Source organism: Phalacrocorax carbo, chromosome 1, assembly GCF_963921805.1.
Source record: "Phalacrocorax carbo chromosome 1, bPhaCar2.1, whole genome shotgun sequence".
Taxonomy (NCBI): domain Eukaryota; kingdom Metazoa; phylum Chordata; class Aves; order Suliformes; family Phalacrocoracidae; genus Phalacrocorax; species Phalacrocorax carbo.
In genome coordinates, this window is record NC_087513.1 from 37,490,469 (window position 1) to 37,511,737 (window position 21,269).

Here is a 21,269-nt window from a genome sequence, read left to right on the forward strand (position 1 = left end):
CCCTCAGTGCCACCGTGCCCCTCGCCCCCCTGGGGACTGGTCCCCGGGCACGCCACCACAGCCACAGCCCCGCTCCCCGCAGCTGCGCCCTGACTCCACAGAAACGCGGGAGGAAAACGGGGTCCCCAAAGGACGAATCTCCCCTCCGGCCTCTCCCAGAGGAGGCAATACAGGGCTTTAACTTTCCCCGCCGGATCAAGGGCTATCTGTCACCACGCCGCCGCCTCACCGCTTCGTCCCCTGAGGGCACCCGGCCACCATACGCTCGCTGCGGGGCGGGGGCGGCGGCCCCCTCCCTTCCCTCCCGCTCCCGCCCGGGCCCGCCAGGCCTGCTAGGCCTCCCGCCGCGGGGCAGCCGGGCGGCAGGGCCTGCGGGCCCGGCCCGGCGGTGGTGGGCGGCGGCCGCAGTCCCACCCCGGCCGCCGGCAGCGGGAGAGGCGGAGCGGGCAGCACCGGGGAGGAGGCGAGCGAGGAGCGGAGGCGGGCGGAGAGGCAGGAAGGGAGGAGAGAACGGCGGGAGGGCGGGGAGAAGTTTATTCCCGGAGACACCTCTCCAGGGCGCGGCGGGGGTGCCGCCCCGCGCCGGCCGCAGCTCGGGGCTGGGACGTGCGCCTCCGCGCTGCCGCCCGCCCGGGGTTAGTGACGGCGGGGTGCCGGCCCCGAGTCCCCACCCAGGCGACAGGAGTAACCAGTGCTTCTGGCGTACGGACCGAGCGCGGTCGCCCGCCCGCCCGCTGCCTCCCGCCCACGCCCTCTCCCTCCTTCCCTTCCTTGCCTTCCCCTCTCCCGGGTGCGTGAGGAGAGATAACAATGGTGGGGCGCAGCCGCCGGGCCCCCGCCCTCGCCTAGTGGAAGCGGGTGCCCCGCGGCCAGCAGCAGCTCCTCCGCCGCCCCGCCCCGCCCCGCCCTGCCCTGCGGCGGCCCCGGGCCGCCGACCGCGTTGCTGTCGGCGGCGGTGCCTGGAGGCGATGGTGCCCGCGCCGGGGTTAGTCTGATCGCCGCCTCCCCGCCTCGCCGCCTCCGGTGCCGGCGGCGCTCCCGCGGGGCCAGCCGCCCGCCGCCGCGCTCGCTCCGGCTTGCGGCCATCTGATACAACTTGGGAGCCCCCCCCCCCGAAAAATAATACTAATCGATAATAATAATTTAAAAGAAGGAGAAGAAGGGGGGAGAAGCGGAAGAAGCAAGTGGATAATGTCAACGCCGAGCAGATTCAAAAAGGACAAAGAGATTATAGCGGAGTATGAAAGTCAAGTGAAAGGTAAGCGGGGGGCGCCTCCCCGGACCCGGGGGTGGCGGCGGCGGGAGCCCCTGCGGCGGGCCGGCCGCCCTCCGGGACCCTTCCCCGGGGACTGCGGGCCGAGGCCAGCCCCGCCGCCGTTGTCCGGGCGGTCGGTCCGTGTTGCCTGAACTTCGGGGCGGCGGCGGAGGGGAGCGGGGCGGCGGGCGCGGCTCCCCCGAGCAGCGCCGGTTTGTGTGAGGGGGCGGCGGCCGGGCGGCAGCTGCGGCGGTTGCCGCTGCCCGACCGAGCACCTTCCTCTCCTCCGCCGATCTCGGTAACGCTGGGGGGGGGGGGGGGAGGAATAACCCCCCCCCCCCCCCCCCCCAAAACCCCAACCAACAAAAAAAAAGGCTTGGTAGTTAAACTGAAGCGAGAGACAATAGTAAGCCATGCCCCTTTCTTATGGCACATGGCTGGTGTCCCCCACCCTCCCCTCAGGGCTGTAGTTTCTGTGTTGGGCTGGGGAAGACGGCTAATAAAGAATTATTCCTGACTATTGAATGAGCCCTTTCAGCCATCCCAGGAAGTATTTCGGCCTCGCATCGCCCGGCTGTATCGCATCCAACTATTGTGCCAAGGACAGCGCCGGCAGACCCTGGCTTGAGCCACCCTCGAGTTTCCTCGCATAGCGTTTTCCCCTCAGCCAGTGTGTTGGGTGGAACAGGGGATGGGAAAGTAGCGGCGTGGGCAGTGGGGTGTGGGTCTCTTGGTGCCCATCCTTTTCTTCTGGGTGCTGTTGGGGAATATATTGCATAATACACAAATTGGAATAAATCCATGCTTCAAGGGTGGATGTGAACCTGAAACGCAACCTTAAAAAAGCTATGTAACACCTGAATTGTGTTTATTAAAATGATTTGGGCGTGCTCCTTAGGTACCTGGGGTGGACCCTCCCTGATGCTGCCTCCGGTCTCTGTGCGGAGACGGAGTGTGGCTCCACGCCGGTCCGTGGGATTTTGGGACTCCCCCTGCCCCACACAGACAAGGGTTGGGGACGTTCAAACTGAGGTGTCTGAAACGGGGTGGGAGGAACCACTGCATGGCTGTTCAAAGATTTGTTGACTTTCTGTAATTGCACGGTATTTTTCCTCTTACTTGATCCTGCGAGATCAAATTTTCAGGACAATTCTTGAGGTTTTGTGGTCCTTTTTCCTCTTAAAAGGAAAAGAGGTAGTTGTTGAGTTTTTTGATTCCTAAGCTTAACTTTTTGTGAAAAATACCTCTCAGCAGTAAAAGTCTTTTTTGGGTCCAGGAAGGGATTTAGGCTTAAAATAACAGAACTGCCACGTAGAGGGGCAGTGAGGGGTCTTCTCTGAGCTGGCAGATAGGCCATGCTTCAAGTGTCTGTTTGACGTGGGCAGGGCTGAGACAGCTCTCGCGTAGCTGGTGGATTCACTGCCATTGAGCCTTTGGGGGATCGGTGCTTCTGCCTCTCTGTGGAGATGGTGATTTGTCTTGATCACTGAGCAGAAAAAATGTTCAAGATCTTTGCAGAGTGTGCAGGCTGTTCTTTGCCTCCTCTTAACACGATTGTTACGGGCTCAGCCTTTATTAACTACAGCCAGTTGCTATATAAGCCGTTCTTTTCTTTTGAATAATGAAGAAAAAATACTGTGCCCTTCAGCAACATATGTCGGATCATTTCATAAACAATAAAGATTAAGGTAGTGAGCATCTCTGATAACCTGGCTCCTTGGTGTCATGGTCCCCCATCATAATTGCAGAGGGAGGTAGCATTTGTAAACATAGCTTAGTAGGAATTTTTACTTGCTTTTGCTCCTTGTGGTCGTCTGTGGTGTGTCTGGTCCTGGCTGCCTCGCTTGAATTGTTGATTAGCAGCTGTTTGAAGAAGTATACTAGGCTAGAAATAGTAGACAGAGCTTCTTTTTCTTCAACCAGCATCACTACAACTGTATTTCAGGTGGCAAAACTGGCTGTACTAAGAATAATTGTGCCTGATGCTAGCTCAGTGATACTGTAACAAAGTAATAGTACCATTGTGTGATCTGTTTGATATTGGGGGTGTCAAGGGCTAAGGAATCAGTCCTAATTAGCCAGCAAGGTAACTTTAAGTGAATATAACTGCTGGAAATGCAGGCTCTATATATACTACCTGGAATTTCATGCGTTAGGGTAGGAGAAAGGGTGTGGCCAAAACGCTTTTGCTGCTTATGATTTCTGTTGTTTGCAATGGCTAGCTGATTTCTCACTGCTGACATGTTTAGTTGCCTGAAGGATGTGGACAATTTGGCAGCAAACCAGCTGTTCAAGGTCCTCTGGATAGGCGCTTGCAAAGGAATGTAAGACCACATATATCCCTTACCTTGTTATGAGGCTACATTGAGCCCAGCGTGCTGAACACCAGTGTTAGCAATTCAGAAACCATACCACCGATGTCTGCATTTGTAAATCCTGTCAAAAGATGTCTGAATATTGATATTGAAGAAAGGGGGGCCTCTAATGTACATGGCCTGTAGGGTATGTATATGGTGCCATATTTGGAAATGAGGATTTAACAGTGCCATTCTTCACATAGCTTTTCTGCTCTTAACTCCTCAAATAGGAAGCAGCAACAGATGTTAATTGTTCTGCCTGGTTCCTGGGTGGTGTAAACTGACATCTTCTCCTTGGACTTTTAGCAGTATCAGTAGGTTGGCTGTGGAAGTCATACAGGAACAGTAGAAAGCCTGCAAATGTTACCTGTTTGTCAAGCTGAAGTGGACAAGGTACTTCTATTTGTTGGGCAGAACATGTTGTTGCACTTTTTGGTTTTTTTTGGCAACATCCCTGTTCTTCAGGCTAACTTCTGTCAAGAATTATCGAAATTGTAGCAGTAAGGGAATTGTGTTCACTTCCCTGCACATCATATAGAAGGCAGAAGGATATTTCTTAATGAAGCCGTAATACCAAAGTTAGATCTGTCTAGAAGAATACCTATACCCATTGGTTTGGGGGATGTAAGGATACTATGATGACACAGGTACTTTAATTTGTAGACATAAGGCGTGTCAGAAGTATTACTTTGTTCTGTATTTCTTAGTCATTGGAAGTGAGCTATTTTGATACACTTCAGTTCCAGTATGACCTTGTTACTTGATAATTTTGCTGAAGCACCTACTTCTCAGCAGTGTTTCACTTTCTAACTCAAAAGCTTTAGGAAAGGCATCAAGAGCTTGTTTATTCAAGAACATTTTGACAGTTCCGAGGAACAATTTACATTATTGTTAAAATGGCTTGAGCAATGTGCCTTGTAGACTTTCTGTAGGCTGTATTGGATTACTGAGTAAAATTGCTTCTTAAAATATCCCTGATCATCCAGACTATCAATTGTACGTGTTTTTTTCTGAAGAACGTGTGATTTTTACATGCCCTTTGAAGTTGTTAGAAGAAGGTTTCCTACCAACGTTGCAACTGGGGTGGGGGATATGACTAAAACTGGAAAGTGGAGGGAATCCTGTTTAAATGAGCAACAGACTGGTGTTATGGTTAGGACTTGAGGATTAACTTTTTGATACACGGCTCTACTTAGATTTATAAGCAGCATTCCTTAGCTCAAAGCTCACTTGACTATAGTAGCCTATTATTATTCTGCCTTTTGTATTTGGATGACTGTCTGCTCCTTGGTGCTGCTGATAATGGAAAGTAGTTTCTGTTGATAAAGCTACTGAGCAATCCACAGCAGCAAAGAAATGTTAGTGCATCCTCTGATGTCTGTGTGGTATCTCAGGTATGGTGAAAGGTGAGCTAGTAAGATCTTGAATACCTGGCTCACTTCAGAAATTCATCCCTCTGGAGAAGAAATATGTAGTAGTAGCAGAGCTTTGGGGATGGTGCTCAGTAGCTTTCAGGTCATTCAGGTGTTAAACTGGCATGTTTACCTTCTTAAGACTTGTAACTGGCCTTCCTTGCACAGGAGAAATGTGCTTTGAATAGGTAAGCATTGTGCTCATTGTTTATCTGGGCACGTCTGTTCAGTGAGATCCTCTGTATGGTGTGAACTGTTGAAGATCTTTGGAGTTTAAGAGTCTCTTGACCTTCCTACGCAACTGCATCTCCAGCTGAAAAGGGCTGAGGGAAGAACTACTTAGATGCTTCCTTTTTCCACCTTCATTTTCCAGTTGGAAGTGACTTGAGTGGAAATATAAGCCCAAAAGCAGCTCTGTGAAGGGAGACACTTCCCTAAGATCAATATTTGCATGGTCTTCTTCAGAACAAAATACTCCTATTTTCCACCAGAAATGGATTGTTAGCACTCTGTATTACATTGCCCGATTAATTTTTATGGACAATAAAAATTCTAATTTGTGAAACTGAATTTCAATTTACTTCAGATTAAAACAATCTAAAATTAAAACAGCAGCAACAGAAGCTGCTCTGAGGAGAGGCTGAGTTCTGAAATAAAAATTGAGTGGATATTTTAGTAAACTTATAACTCTTTTGAAAAAAGTCTTCCTAGTGAAAAATCTGGTGCCTTGGATGATACCAGAATTCTTAGGTTCTACTTGGAAAAATTCAGTGAGTAGATGCCAGTTTCCAAAGTTCAAGTTTATCAAGTGTGGTTCAGTAGAAATGTTTTTGATCAAAGAACTTGACCACAATGAGCTTGTCTTGTACAGAAAGGATATTGTTCTCTGTGCTGCTTTTCAATTGGATGTACATGTTGTTTGAGAGACAGGCTAATGAAGGATAGTTCCTTACTGTTTTCCCCCACTGCTTTCTTCCTGCTCTCTGATCCTTCCCTTCAGAGTAGAAACGTCAACCATCCAGGTAAATGTTAATGAGTTTGTAGTTGGATATGTAGCTGGAAGGGGTACCTGCAGATTTAGACATTTCAGTCATAAACTGAACAATCTTTCTTTCTTCTTTTTTTTTTTTTTAACCCATGTATTTAGTATTCTTACTCTTCTCACAGCTTGATTGGAATGAAAACTAAGGAACTTGTTTTAGTTCAGTACTGTGCACCAAATTATTTGGGGGATAGGCAGGGGGAGCCCTACAAAAAGAGATTTTGGCCTCTTAGTCTTTCTGTATAATTAAAGAAAAAAAATGCCTTTTCTTGGTACCTTTTTGAAAATATGGCCAACAGTCAGAAAAGTAGACTTTTTTCCTGGTTTGACCACACATTGCAGCTGGTGTCTCCCAGCACTGCAGTGAAACTATGTTATTTTACTTGGATTTAAGGGTGAATAAAGTCCTAATTGCTGTAGCACACCTGAAGGGGCGAGCAATGAATGGATTGTCTGACCAGTGTTTCTTTCTGGCAATATGGCAATCATAATGCATACTTAATGTGTACGTTTTGTATATACCTGTGGTTTTTTGTTAGTCTCTAAGAAAGCTTTAACTCTCCTCTGGCTCTGAAGCACTTAGATCCTTTAATGGTCACTTCTTTGGGGCTTTTTTTCCTTTCCAAGCATACTTTCTATGCAGTTTCGCTGTTGCAGAGCAATGCTCTAAATCACGCTAAGGTTCATTTAATCTCCTGCCATTATCTTTTATTGGTCACTTTTTTATGAACTGAAGTCCTAGCTGCTAATAAAATTAAACTTATAGCTTTGAAATAGCTGCGGTAAGACAGAATGGGATCTGAATTTCATCTTATCTTCTGCCTCAAACTTTGTTTGGGTTAGGTTTTGCTTTTTGTGAAAACTGGTCTCCTTGTCAGTCACAGGTGATGGGTGGTAGCACTGGAAAAAAGTGGGTCAGTGCTGTTGAGACTGGGTAAGAAATTCCCTGCTGACCATTACACAGCCTATTAGAAATCACTGACCATGACTTGACAGTGCAGCTTGTCTAATCTCTGTTTTGGACAGGGCTGGACATGGGGAGAGCACAAATGGAGCCAGGCAGGTGTCAATGGAAGCTCTGGTAGTGCTTGTTCTCCTCTTTTTTTTCCAAGCCCTTGCTATATCTAGCTGTCACACTATCTCACGTCTAACCTTTCTGGTCTCCCTAGTGGAAATTAGTGCTACCTTAACTTGTATTAATCCCTATTAGAGTCTAATCTACTCTTACTGCTCATCTTTCACGGAGCAAAATAGGCTTTGGAGTGTGGGGGGTTTGTTTTTGTGTGTGAGTGATTAGTCTAAATGTGTACCAGGACTCCTTGCACCCTGCATGCTGCTTCCTCTGCTTCCTGTCGGTGTTAGTCTCATGGCAGTGTTTTCTCTGTGACTGGCTTCTCCCACCTTGCCCAGCTACCGACCCGACCTTCCAGGGACCCCCGTGGTGCTCCCTGCTCTGAGCTATCTCGGCTGATCCGATAAAGCGCTGGCCACCTCCAAGGCAAGGCTGGCTGACCTTGCTCTGCGCTGGTCAGTCTGGGAGCTGCAAGTCACGAATAGCCTTTTCTGCCTGAAGTAACTTCATGTCTTTTCCTTCCCCGCTTCTTGTGTCTCAGGCACCGTGCCAAATACCCTGAGGTTCAAGAGGTTTTGGGGGTGTGTGTGTATGTATGCATGCATGCTGAGTAAGAGCAGTGGCTGAAAACTGGAGGCAGTGGTTGAAGGTGCAATGGCTGGCATTGCTGCTTGTGTACCACTAAGAGGGATAAGGCTGGTGGGCTGTGCAGTAGCAGATACTTGGGATGAAGCAGAGACGGCCATTGCTGAGAGCAGTGGACCATCTCCTGGGTAAGAGGCAGAGCTGTCTGCACAGGAAGACCGCTTGCTGCATGTGTTTTACATTACCAAGGCTATATCTGGCAGCAAAACCAAAGGAGTTGGTTATCACTGTTCTTTTTCCTTTGTTTCCAAGACTTAAACAACTGCAGGCTGTTCTGGCAGTTTGTGTGGTGGCTAGGTCCTGTGGGAGTGCTCCAAGACAAACAATTCACTTTGATCTGTTGTAATGGGAGCGGTAATCCTGAGGCACCACTTCTTCAGGAATCTACTGTTTTCTGCAGCTTGTGGAAGTTATCTTCTGGTAGACAGAAGTGTGTCACAAGTTGTTTATTGCCACCTGGTAGGCTAAAGGTGATGTTACATTTTACCTATGCTCTGCCCACTAATCTATCTTGTGCAGGCAAAACACTGGTGTTCTCAAGCCATTTTCTGTTAGCTACAGCTTAGTAACTGAACAAGGAAAATCTCTTCAATAGCCCCTTCCCTTTCTTCTGTTCATGTCACTATTTCTCAGGCATATACCTGTATGAATTTCAAGATGCAGTATTCAATCTTGCATCATACAACCCACTGGAAACCTGGATTTTACCTGGAGGTGACTGTTCGATAAATCCTGAGATTGAGATGCAATCTCTATGGAAAATGAAGAATGTTTTGGAAATAACTCCAAGCAAATCTAATGTTCTCGTTCCAAGAACTGGCTCATATATGGGTATAGCCATGACTTCTTATTGCTCTCTGCTAGTGAGTGAGTGCAAACATTATAATGAACAGTTTGTCTTCTCCAGAAGGAGAAAATGCTTGGTTTAGTTCATGGTTGGCACAATAAAATCATCCCAGCTCTAGGTGCATGCTAATGAGGTAGGTGTTACAGGTAGGAAGAGAAGGTGCTCTTCGTAGTCTTTCACTTGAAATGTTTGGGCAAGGAAAGGGCCCGGCCTCCTATGTCATCAAGGTCTTTAGGAAACAAACACCAGCAAAACCACTAAATGCTCTCAGAAAATGCTGTGGAGAAAATGTATTCTTTATGATTTGACTCTGTAATAATAATAATAATATCTGTGAAATGAGTTAAGGATGACCTGTGTCATTAACTTAAAACTCCATCCAGTGCAGTTGATCTGGTTTTAATGAAGCCTCTCTGAAGGTGTGTGGGTACTTGAGCTGCATTTACCTTCATTGTAGCATCTGGGGGGTTGCTTTTAATTACGTATTGGTGAGAAGGGAAAAAAGCTTTTATTTGTCTATCATTTTTCTAGAAAAAGTTTCAGTAGAACTTGCTTAGAAGTGTGATCATGAATTAATCAGTTAGAATATCCCTGTTAACTTTGTTATGTTATCTATTATTGACTGATAAAACCTGTTTGAGTTTCAGTTGCAACCCCCTGAGACTTCCCATTAGAGATGTAGAAGTGCTGACAAGCAGGCAAGAAAGCTATATTAGCATATTAACCAAAACATTCTCAAAATACACTAGACATAAAATTGTGTTTTTATTGTGAAATAGGGGGTACAAAAATATAATTAGAACACTTCTAGTATTTCTTTTTAACTATATTGGGAATAAAAAGCAAATGCAGCTGGCTTACCGGATGGTGACTTCCAGGAAGTAATGATTGTAACCCTTTACATAATTAGCTGTGTGGGAAACGTAACTGACTAATGCAGATTCATGTAAATGGACTGTCCAGACTCCTTAACTGACTCAGTGCTTACTCATCTGAATTACTTCGAGTGTAGGATCTGCTAGCAGTTTGTTGGTGCTGTCTTGTGTCGGGAGTCTTCAAGATGCTGCTTTGACTTGTTTCTTCCAAGGTGCCAGAAGTGGAGTGATGCAGGCTTTTTTGGCTTTGCTCTGTCTGTGTGTTAAACTAAATAAGGAGATGCGCTGATCCCCTTTCACTTTCCAGTGTACGTTATTTCATATGGTAAAAGAAAACAGTCTATTGTTCTAGCCAGTTCCAGAGTATCTGCTTCCTGAAAATCAGAGGAATCTGTTCATGTTTACACAGTACAGCAGAAGTCTAATAAGATTCAGTGATAGTTCTTGCATGGCTCTGTTCTTTCAACAACCTGTCATCTTTCAAGCCCTGCTGGTCTCTGCTTTTCCCCTCTGACTCTTTTAAGAGAAGAAAGGATCAACAGCCTGTCTTCTTTCAAGCCTTGGTGTTCTCAGCTTTTTCTCTCTGACTCTTTTTTTAAGATAAGAGAGGATAAACAATCTAAGCATTAGGTCAGAGGCAAGATAAAATAAGTGTTCATTCAGTACCAAGATGAGCAGGCATCTGAACCAAAACTTTCTAACTCAACAATGAAGTTACTGTTTTAGAAAGTAATAGAGAAATTGAAAGGATTACAAGCCAGGTTTTTTTTTTAATATTACAGGACAATACAGGATCTATTATTTTGCCTTTTCTGCTTAAAAAATCCCCAACTTCAGCCTTTTGTCATTAACTTTGTTTTTTTGAAGATGCCAACTGTCCAGTAAATAATCTTTTAGGGAAGATTATAAGAAAGGATTTCATGTGATAACAGCAGGCTGGACTTGATGATCCACACAGTCCCTTTCCTGAAAGTTTTATATTGCTGGTAGTTCAGAGCACTGTGTCAGACAGCTGTCTAGTGCCTCTAGTCATTGCTCTCCTTGCTTGCTAGGTACAGTGCAATACAAGGCTCTGTACCAAAACACGCTGCAACTAAGATGAAAGGCGTAAAGTTACTCTTATTCCTTTGACAGTATTTATGCAGACATTCACAAGGTAGGCTAAAAAGAAAAAAGTTCTCACCCTTATTATAGGATACTTAACACACCAAGGTTGTTGTTGTAAGTGTTTAGACAGCACAGCGTGCTCTTCCTCTTGCAAAACACTAATTTGATGATTAGTAGAAATGAAAGTATATAAACTCTTGTTATAGGTGCCTTGTGCATGTGGCAGATTGGTGTCTCTGCATTCTTGGCACAAATAATGTCAGCTCCATAAAGAACCAGGTGTGTAATAGAAAGCTAGCTTGTTTGTTTTGTCTTGCAAATGGATAACTGGTATGTTTAAGACCTCGATTTAAATTAAGAACTTGATTTAGGTTTAAGAACTTGGTAACTATGCTGTCTTTGCTGCCCAACAGACTACTTGAGATTAAGACCCAATGTAATATAGGGTTGTGTGCACTATGTCCCTTTTTTGAGGCTGCCTTCATGTATCCGTGCCTTCCTAATTTCCAAGTGACAGTGCATAAAATTAGTGAGATTCTTAATGTCATGGCAGAAAATAGAACAAAAGCGTTAATCTCCTCACCCTTGCATTGTAGTCACAATCAAGTGCAGAGTGGGAGAAGGTCCCCTGTGCAGGAGAGATGAGGGAGCCCAGCGCAGGTAGCAGGTCCCCACTTACAAGTGGCGCCTCTCCTCCTGGGGTGCTGCAGAGGAGCCCTGTGGCAGTGAGTGCTGTCGTGCGCGCCCGCCATTGCTTCTTCCCCGGAAGCCTGCTACGCGCAGTCTGTGTGCATCTGCAGCTGAGCTCATCGGATTATCCTCGACTGTACGGTAATCTTTTAATTGGCAGCCACTTCTGATGCCATGATGTTGTAGCTGCGGGCCAAATCCTGTGCTGCTTAAGCAGTGCTCCCACTGCTGTCTTTAACTTTTCCTGTGGGGTAGTGGAATACACTATCCCTCACAAACTTGATTGTATGGCCTTATTGAGAATCAGAAGCCAGGAGTATCTCAAACCATCCTTTTTCTTGTAGCTGCCTGAAGCTATTGACCTTCACTGGAGTCTAGACAGACAGCTCTCTATCAACAAACTTGTTTAAGCCAGGACCCATAAATTGGGAATATGGAATAAAATGTTACTTTCTCAGGTTTCTGTTGGGCCTGAGAGGTTATGGGGTGTGAGAATTGGGGGTTTTATTGTTTTTCCTCCAACCTTCCTTTGAGACTTCTTCCTGCTTCAGGTGGTTTCTGCCAAAGTTTTAATGCATTATCGTGATAACCATTCTAAATAAAGGCACCTTAGGGAGGCACAATATCTCATCTCGTGGAGATGTCTCTGGTACTTTAAGTAAATAAAAATGTTAATGGCAAAACTGTGGACAAGAAAAATAGTCTGTATTTAAGCAGGGTTCCAGCACTGCTTCTATCTGCTAACACAGCAGAACAAGGGGAAGTGAATACTGAATTATGAGTAGCTTTCACAGAGCAGGGGGCACAGGAACATGTCCAGGCGGGTTTTGAATGTCTCCAGGGAAGGAGACTCCACAGCCTCCCTGGGCAGCCTGTGCCACTGCTCTGTCACCCTCACAGGAAAGACGTTTTTTCTCATGCTTAGGTGGAACTTCCTGTGTTCCAACTTGTGCCCATTGCCCCTTGTCCTGTCATTGGGCACTACTGAAAAGAGTCCAGTCCCATCCTCTTGACACCCACCCTTCAGATATTTAGAAGTATTGATGAGATCCCCCCTCAGTCTTTTCTTCTCCAGGCTGACTGTACCTACATACAGAAAACTGGAGGACCTTTTCCTTATGAGACTGCTTTTATGTCTAAAAAAAAAATCTGGTGAAGTATATGTATGTTGCACTAGGCTTCAATGAGGCATGCAGTACTGAAAGGCTGGTGAAAAAGACAACTGACCACCAAAGACCAAGTAGTTAATGTGCATAAAATTTGCCTGGCAGATTTTGCTTGCCTTTCAGAACACCTCTGGGAAACCTTTCTGGACACTCCCTGATGACTGGTTGGGTAATGCTGAGCAAAAAACCCCTCTTTTTCATATCAAAAGGACAAAATCAGTGAAGATAAGAGCCAAAGTGTAGTTTCTCCAATATGCACCACCCTGACTAGCAAAGTAGTGGCTTACTGGTGAGAGGGGATGGGTTGGCAGAGGGGACTATTCAAGGAGATGCCAAGTGCATGCCTTGCTGGTGGCTTGCCAGCCAGTTCAGTATAGCTCTGTGTCATTCCGTGGTGGTTACAGGATGGCCTCTGCATAACGAGGGAGGTCTCTGCTCAGGCTTGAGAGAGCAGACTTTCAGGCAACAACAGCAGTTTTCACACACTTCCATATGGACGCAAAGAGGCTTATGGTGAAAAATATCCCGTGGGATTAAATCCATAAAAGAACTCTAACTCCTGTGTTTGCCTTTCAGATGTCATGTTTAGTTCCCCTTTGGCTGCTGTCTCACTTCAAAGGTGTCTGTGGGTATGTTTATGTGACTGCATATACTGGCCTACATGTTTATTCTTCAGACTGTTTGCAGGAGTTAGCATCTCGCTAACTTAGTTCCCTTATTTCTAGACCAGAAACTGCCTTGCCTCCAGCTGGCGGAGGCAAGAGATAAGTGCTGGCTCCATCCATGCTGATGTCATCTGAGCTGCCACCAGAGAAGACCTAAAAATGTTAGTTTCTTTTGCTGAGCCACGTCGTATTGCAGTGTTAGGAATCTGATCAGTGCATCCTTCCTAGTGATCAGAGTGTTTGCATGGGGAGTCTGGTTTCACACCTTGCTATCTTTATATTATTCAAAATTGAGTCTTGAATCCAGCTCTTCCACCTTGCAGATGATTTCTCTGAGAACTAGGGAGCACAGTATTCTGGGACAAACCTCCCTGTTTTCTTGTTTGTTGAAGCTCTTCTGCTTTTTCCCCAGACTCAATCACTCTGTAAATAATTAAATATTCATTATTAATCCATTTCCTGGCAGTTAGAGCAGTCACCTGAGAGATATGGATCTCACTATGTATTCTAGCAAGTGTGTGTTCCTGCTTTACTTCTTTTTTTAAAGAAGTAGAAAAGGGGGAGGACTGTAGGATTGACACCTTTGTGTGACCATTCTAAATTAAGAATACTTACTTTACTAATCTGGAGGGGGAAGTATTCAGAGGATACCTTATGTATTCATTGCATGTGGTCATAACTGTATATAGAAAAACCCCCAACCTTTTCCGTTGTATTGATTTTTAATTTTAACATCCTGCCAGCGTTTAAGGCGGGTTTTGGCAGGTTGCCTCTAGTTTTGCAGAAAATCTATGAAAAAATGTTTGTTCAGAGTTATTTGAAAAGTTCACGAAGAAGTGTTTGTTTGCCTGAACCTTTGCTCTGATGAGGCTTCCCGCAGCACTCCATTCACACAGCATATTCAGTCCTCTGTCCCATGGCAATTCTGCTCCCCAGTTGCCTGAGTTGCAAATTCACAAACAGCTTTCATTACAACCACCAGAAACTTACTCAGCAAATATTCCTGACTTACTTCGTATCTGTGAAGAGCAGTGTTTTGTGTGTTGGTTGGTTGTTTTTTTGTTTTGTTTGTTTTTTTTTTTGTTTGTTTGTTTGTTTGTTTGTTTGGTGTTTTTGTTTTTTGAGGGGGGGAAATTATCTGAACTGATGTTTAAGGATGAAAGAAGGGGAGTGGGTCTGCCAGTATTACTGAGGCAAGGCAGCAGTTGCTAGTCAAGTAACAGTGAGTGTTTTGGGGTTTAGTGAATAGACATGAATGATTACAGTGCATTAATATAGCTGAAAGTAGGAGGAAACCTGAAGAACTCTATCAGTCATGGCAGTTGACCAGGTGATTTCCTTTGCATAACTTTTCTGGAGAGCAGCAGACAGTACCTCAAACAGCCAAGGTGCTCATATATATTAGGCTTTACTTGGGTGTATTAACATGCCTCTTCTTTACTTGTATTACTTCAGCTGCATGTGGTGAAGTCAGGTTGTTTGAACAGCTGTATGCAAAGTACCGTAGCACAGAATCAGGCAAGAAGATGGAAATCATGTAAATGTCCAAATTCTTTTCAACTTAATTTTAAAAAGGGATTTAAGAAGACCCTTCAGGTATGTTTCTGAATTTATGCACTGGCATATTTTGTGTTGGAAAGAACAATTTGTTCTTAGTTCGGTCCTGCACTCCACTCAGTTACCCATTAATTTATCTAGCTATTAATATGATTGTTTTTTTTAAAATTGTAATTGAATGGTGTATTAAATTAATAGCTAATGCATCCTGAATCTGTAGCAGTTCCTACTGGGTAAGAGGATGCTTATAAGCTTGTTAAAGATACTGTAAATAAGAAGTTGGAATTTATGTGAAGACTTAATAGAAACTTCAGTTCCCTAACTTTAAGTATTTATATGTAATCTATTGTTTTCTGAGTTGTGACATCTGACTTGAAGAGCACATGCTGTTTACATTATGTGGCTTTTTTGTTCTGCAGTATTGCTTGTGTTAGGATATTTTAAAGTAAATTTAATTCCAAACACCTTTTTTTTTGATAACATCTCTGTGATTCCTTTTTCCTGAGTTTATAAGATATCAGTGGTATTTGAGATCATGTGATTAGCTGTGATAACTGCCTCTAGTCAAGGAACCTCCGCTTTGCTTGTAGGTCTATTTGCAAGATGCTCTGAAAGAGAGATTTCTAAGTTACAGCTTGCACATTGGATAGTGCAATGGGGATTCAGATCTGTTATTAGGATCATATGGGTCACTATTCCTATTACAGTGTGTTTATAACCTCGTATTTACCCCTTTCAATCTCATCTTGAGAGTCTGTGATTTTGGGAAGACATAACTCTCTCTGTACTTCTTGTGCAAATACACCTGACTTAGTGGAAAAAAAACACTCATAGTCTCTCTTCCAGGTCTGGAACAAGACTCTGCACTAACCTGGCAGGAGCACTGCATTTAAAGTGGGAGATCTTAATTTCAGGTGACTGAATGCACTGACAAGAGTCTCCAGAAGTGACTGAAGGTAGCCTTACTCAAATCAAAAACCAAGTACCAAGCTCCTTGTAATTTGATGCAGACTTCACAACACTGAATGAGTATTGATGAAACTGGAGTTTCCCTTTTTGGATTTTCTTTTTCCTGTAATGGCCTAGATTTTTACCAACATCTGGTTATTAGTCAGGTCCCCTTTACTTTAGCTTGCAGTTTCCCAAGTCCAGAGGTGGGCCTTGCTGCAGCAGTGCCCCACATGGATGGGGTGGAGACTGAGCTGGTAAGTGCTGCTGAAACTCCTCCGTTGTGTATAGACATCTCAATTCTCTCTAATGAGCCTTGGCTACAGGAAAAGCTTGAGACCCACTGCTGTAAAATTTCAGTCAGTTAAAGCATTAGGCTTTGTAATGTATTCAGCACTCTGAATAGTTGCTAACAAACGCAGGGCTGGAGGGATGAATGAAGTGGTATTGCTTTTACAAGCAGTTTATTAGCTGCTCTGTGTGTCCCGTTACGCACAGCCCTGTTTACTTCACACACATCAATTTGTTGATCTCACCATAGCTCTTAACCTTCCTAGGGCTACTAATCTCCATAAATGTCTGCAGGATTGGTCTTAATTTTGGCATGGAAATATGCAAAATGAATGAATCAAACTGTGAGTCATCGTTTTTTACAGTAAAACATTCTGACCTAGTCCTGCAGTCTATGTGCCTGGCTCATGCTTGCCTGAGAGCTTGTAGGATCTCATCAATGCTTTGGGAATCCCGACTTCTTCAGTGTAGTAGAGACTGTACTGAAATAAAAGAAATGTAATGCAGAATATACTGAAGCAAAGCAAGAACTGTCATCTGATTCAGATGCAACTCGCAAGATAAAATTAATGTAAGGTTGAGGACAGGATTGTGCACACATTACAGAACGCTTCAGTAGTACTCAAGATGCCTTGTGAAAACTGTAGTGGAGATGTTTTCAATGTACTGAATGTTGTTTTCCTTTTTTGCATATAGCTTAACTAAAGTATGGTACAATAAAATAAACTCACTTTTAAAATTTATTGGAGGCACTGAATTGTGGAGATAATGCAGATAAACTATGTGAATGCTACTTTCATGTCTGCATTATAAAATGCAAAAGCGCAAACATACTAACCACAAGACTCTCTTTGATATTTTAATCTTTTAAACCTTTGAAATGTTGGTGTGCTTGAAAGGGCTTCTAAATCCATTGGTTTTTCTGCACTGTCTCATATTGTGTTCAAAATCATAGCAGATAAAGGAAGAGTGATCAGAAAGCTTAATGCAGTCAGAGCGTCACGACCTGTTATGTAAAGCAACATTTGGCAGGGCCGTCCCAGCTGCTGTAAATGAATGTTAACAGCATTTTATCAGCTGCTGTCACTGTCTTTATTACATAATCTGAATATTTATGACCCCATTAATATGTTTAGCTGTGAAATTGCAATATTGATGGAATGAAGGTTCCACAGAAGATTGAACGAAAAGGATGATTTTTTTGCCTCATGAACAAAAGTTGTGTTAATATTAAAAAGCTTTGAGTTCATATTTCAAAGAAGTTTGCTGAAGTGCTTTACAGATGTGGCATGTTATTTCTCTAAAAATTATCATAGAAAAAGTGCTTTGGTGACAGGATAGAGTTGCTGAACATAGCGTGTGTCTGTGTGTGTCTAGAACACAGAGCACTAACCAGAAGTGGTGATTTTTTTTCTACTTTCAATGCAAGTGCCTGAATCCATAATGATGATACTACATAGCCTTGAACAGAGCCAACTGTGGACCATAGATCAGACTCAGTTTATCAGAATCACCTCCATCTAGAGAGCTGCTCCAGGTTGGATTTTGGGACAACCTGTGGGCCAAGTTATTATTACAATCATATTTTTTGGGGGGGGGGGGGTGGGGGGGTGGGGTGGGGGGGTGGGGGGGGGCAATGACAGGAGACGGGACAGATGACACACACCAAGATCTTGCTTTCTGCCCTATTTCCTCATGACCCTATACCCCCTCCTTCTGTTGTGACTAGATATACTGTTGTCTTGTGACCTGAAATGCACGTCACATAATTGGAGTATGTGTGTACCACATTATGTGGTTGGGGACTGGTTGCAGACGTAGTCCCGTTACTGAACACATACTTGCCTGTATTGTGATTGTACTTGGAATGTGTTGGGAGGTAATATGCTTGGTCAAGAGATGAACGAGGAGCGGTAAGGTATTTCCCTTGGGAGCCTCTTAGTTTGTATTATGCTCCCAAACAGATCTGAACACCACTGTTTCAACAGATGTCTGCAAATTACCAACAAGATGATGTTCGGAGGCTTGACACTGTTGTGTTTAATGGCTCCCACCTATGGAATTTACAGGTGATGTTGGTATTGTGCTTCTTTACCATTCTGTGGGATAAATAGCTCAATTAGCTATAGTCTTATGTCTGCAGGTTGCCTACGAAATATGAGCAGGAAAATTTGAGTTTTGCCTTTGAGTGGGACGAGGTTATTGGTCACTTTTATCTTTAAGTTCAAAATCTATAGCCTTTCAGAAGGCTGTGTCTTGCTTCAGAAGGCTACATGTCTTGTCACTGATTGTCAGAGCTAGAATTTCTTAGAAATGCAGCTGTTTGTGGAGGTCTCACTTGTTTGCAAAAGTCTCATGGGTAGTGCAAATCCTGTGGTGTGTTCTGATGTTATACCTAATTCTGAGTAATTCTGTTTGTCTCTTAATGGTCTCTACTGCCTCTCCACAGTTCAGACTTTATGAGCTGGTACAGGAGGCAGCGGCACATGACTGTAAGTGTACAAAACGTTAGAAATGTAAAGATAAGTGGGTACAGGGTGTGGGATGTTAGAGCCAGGAAGAAAGTTTAGATTAATACATATTTTTTAATGGTGTTTTGTCCCCAAGCCAGTTTGTTATAGTTACTGCAGAGCTCCAAATGGTCTCTGTTCCCTTGTGGGGATTAGAGATTTAAATATGTATTGTTCTTCTGGGCAATAGTATTGAGCAGTCAAGTAAGGTTCATAATAGAACAAAGAAACCTTTAATTAGGACAGGAGTTCCAATTGCATTCTTTTTTGCTTTGTGTAGAAGAAACTTGCATTAAATCGAATGCCTAAATAAAACAATGGATGGGGTGGAGGAAGTTTGGAAGAGGCACATCTGTTTACAAAGTTAAGTGGTGAGTTTACAAAAAAACCTAATAATTTTTGCTTGGGAAGCTCTTAAAATAAGATTCCCCTTCTCCACATCCCTGAGCACCTGAGTCAAGATGTTTTAAGGAAATATTCTTCAACTTATTCAGTGTTGTGGTTTGGGGGTTTCTTGCTCACTTTGATTTTTCATACAGGAAGAATCTTTATTGGAATGTAAAATTAATAGCAATGTTTATACTGTTATCATAATTTGGTTTTAGGTCTGTACATGCATTGTAATTGTATTGTTCCCTTATCTTTATATTTAGTTTGTATGATCTAAATACAATGCAGTATTTCCTTTAAACATGAAGAATGACAATAAATCTTTTCTGGCCTGTTCTGGGGTGTGCATTGCTCTGTGTTGCTGAGGTCTTGAAGTCAATAACTTTCTGGCAGCCTCAGCAAATTGCCAGTGTGCAATAAATTATAAAACTGGGACCTTTAGGGAATAATATGTAGTAGCTTCAAGGGTTTCCTAATTCGTCGCTGAAATGACCTTTGGCAAAAATACAAACTGTAGTCTCCTCTTCCCAACAGACGCTGGTAAGAGGAAACCTAGCAAATTCGAAGCTGGTGTTCTCTTGCACTTGCTTATCTAATGTTTACTGGCTTCTCATATGTGATGAGCAAATAGACTAATCTCATGTCTTAAATGTGTTTTTTAAAGGAACATCTTAAAAAGATGGTTGTCGTGAAGCTTTGGCCATCTGTCCTATGCCTGTCTTCTGCACTTTAAATGCCAAATCCAACACTGACAAAAGACTGCTGTTGTCTGGGAAACAATTGATTCTACTCCTTGTTTGGGTAGAAGAGCTCTCAGACATGGCTCAAGATAGTCCATTTCCCTAATTACCTATCTCTCTGGGTATTTTACAGCCTCCTGCTCTTTCGTATCAAGAGGGTGCTTTCCAGAGCAAAATCCATAATGTCTCTTTAAAGGACCTAATCAAAACTCGCTAAATTTAGAAGAAAGCTACTATTGACTTCAGTGGACTTTTGGTCAGGCTCTTGGAGAGGAAAGGCGTAGGCCTTTGCGTTAAATAACTGATGTGATCTTCATTGGTCAAAAAATTTTTTTTTGGCCTGTTCTAGAAATATAGCATTCAAGTTTTTCTGGTTGAACAGTAAGCTCCATTTTAAGAGCAGAACACGGTTCATCTTACTTGTGGAGGTGCAAAGGATACTCCACAGTAACAATATACTTGAGATGTAGTTAAATCTCCTGCCTGACACACATCTTGCATCCCCTTTGCTGCATCCCATACAGTAATTAATTTGCAGAATGAGGCTATTGTCCTCCCTCCCTTTGGAACAACCTCAACTGGCATGTGGGATCCTTTACCAAGAAGGAGAGGCAGGGACATTGTGTTTGCATTTATAGAGTGTGCTACTAAATAGCTCTTCCTGTTGCCTGACTCGATGATGACTGGTTCTTGTTTGTCACAAGGTTCCGTACAGTGACCTCACATAGGGAGATACTAGTAACTTGAGAGTGGAAATTGAAAAAGGTTTGGTGTTTTTTTTCCCTGAATATCAATTAGTTCCCATTGCCTCTTGTCCTTTCCCTGGGCATCACTGGGAAGAGTAAGGCTCCATCTTCTTTCTTCCTGTCCCCTAATTTTATTTAAAATAATGTGTATTTTTACACATTAAGATCCTCCTTGAGCCTTCTCTTCTCCAGGATGAACAAGCCCAGTGCTCTCAGCTTCTCCCTGTATGTCATATGCTCCAGTGCTTTAATCATCATTGTGGCCTTTTGCTGGACTTGCTCCAGGATTGTACTGGGGACCCCAGAACTGGACACAGCACTGCAGGTGAGATCTCACCAGTGCTGAGCAGAGACCAAAAAATCACCTCCCTTAACCTGCTGGCAATGCCTTCCCAGGAGGCTCTTGGCCTTTTTTGCCACAAGGGCACACTGCGGACTCATGTTCAACTTGGTGTCCCTCAAGACATTTTTTTGCCAAGCTGCTTCCCAGTCAGTACTGTGTACCAGCACCTGAGGTTATTCCTTTGGAGGTGTGGGTCTTTGCATTTCCCTTTGATAAAATCCGTGAGGTTCCTGTCTGTCCATTTCTCCAGCCTGTTGAGGTCCCTTTGAATGGCAGCACATCCAGATGGTGTATCAGCTGCTCTTCCCAGTTTTGTATCATCTGTAGACCTGATGAGGATGCACTCTGACCAATCATCCAGGTCATTAATGAAGATGTTAAGCAGTACTGGCCCCAGTATCAGCCCCTGGGGCACACCACTAATGATTGGCCTCCAGCTGGACTTCATACTACTGATCACAAGCCTTTGAGATTGACATTTCAACCAGGTTTTGGTCCACTAAAGTTTCCGTTCATCTAGCCCAGACTTCTGTCAGTTTTTCTGTGAGGATATTGTAGGGGGCAGCACTGAAAGCCTTAATAAAGTCAAGATAGACAGCATCCACTGTTCT

At 43.9% G+C, this 21,269-nt stretch overlaps 1 protein-coding gene across 3 annotated transcripts in view; it reads left to right on the forward strand.

The window, feature by feature from the left end:
* The first annotated feature begins 495 nt into the window (after positions 1 to 495).
* SRGAP1 (SLIT-ROBO Rho GTPase activating protein 1) overlaps positions 496 to 21,269 on the forward strand; it is a 152,732-nt gene continuing 131,958 nt past the window's right edge. For 2 of the 3 annotated variants that reach the window (XM_064448611.1, XM_064448599.1), the window contains exon 1: positions 496 to 1,258. Coding sequence is in view for 2 of the 3 variants with exons in the window: in XM_064448599.1 (XP_064304669.1) it covers positions 1,192 to 1,258 (67 nt within the window). In the remaining variant the exon portion in view is untranslated. The remainder of the gene's footprint in view (positions 1,259 to 21,269) is intronic. The other variant, XM_064448606.1, reaches the window with a different exon arrangement.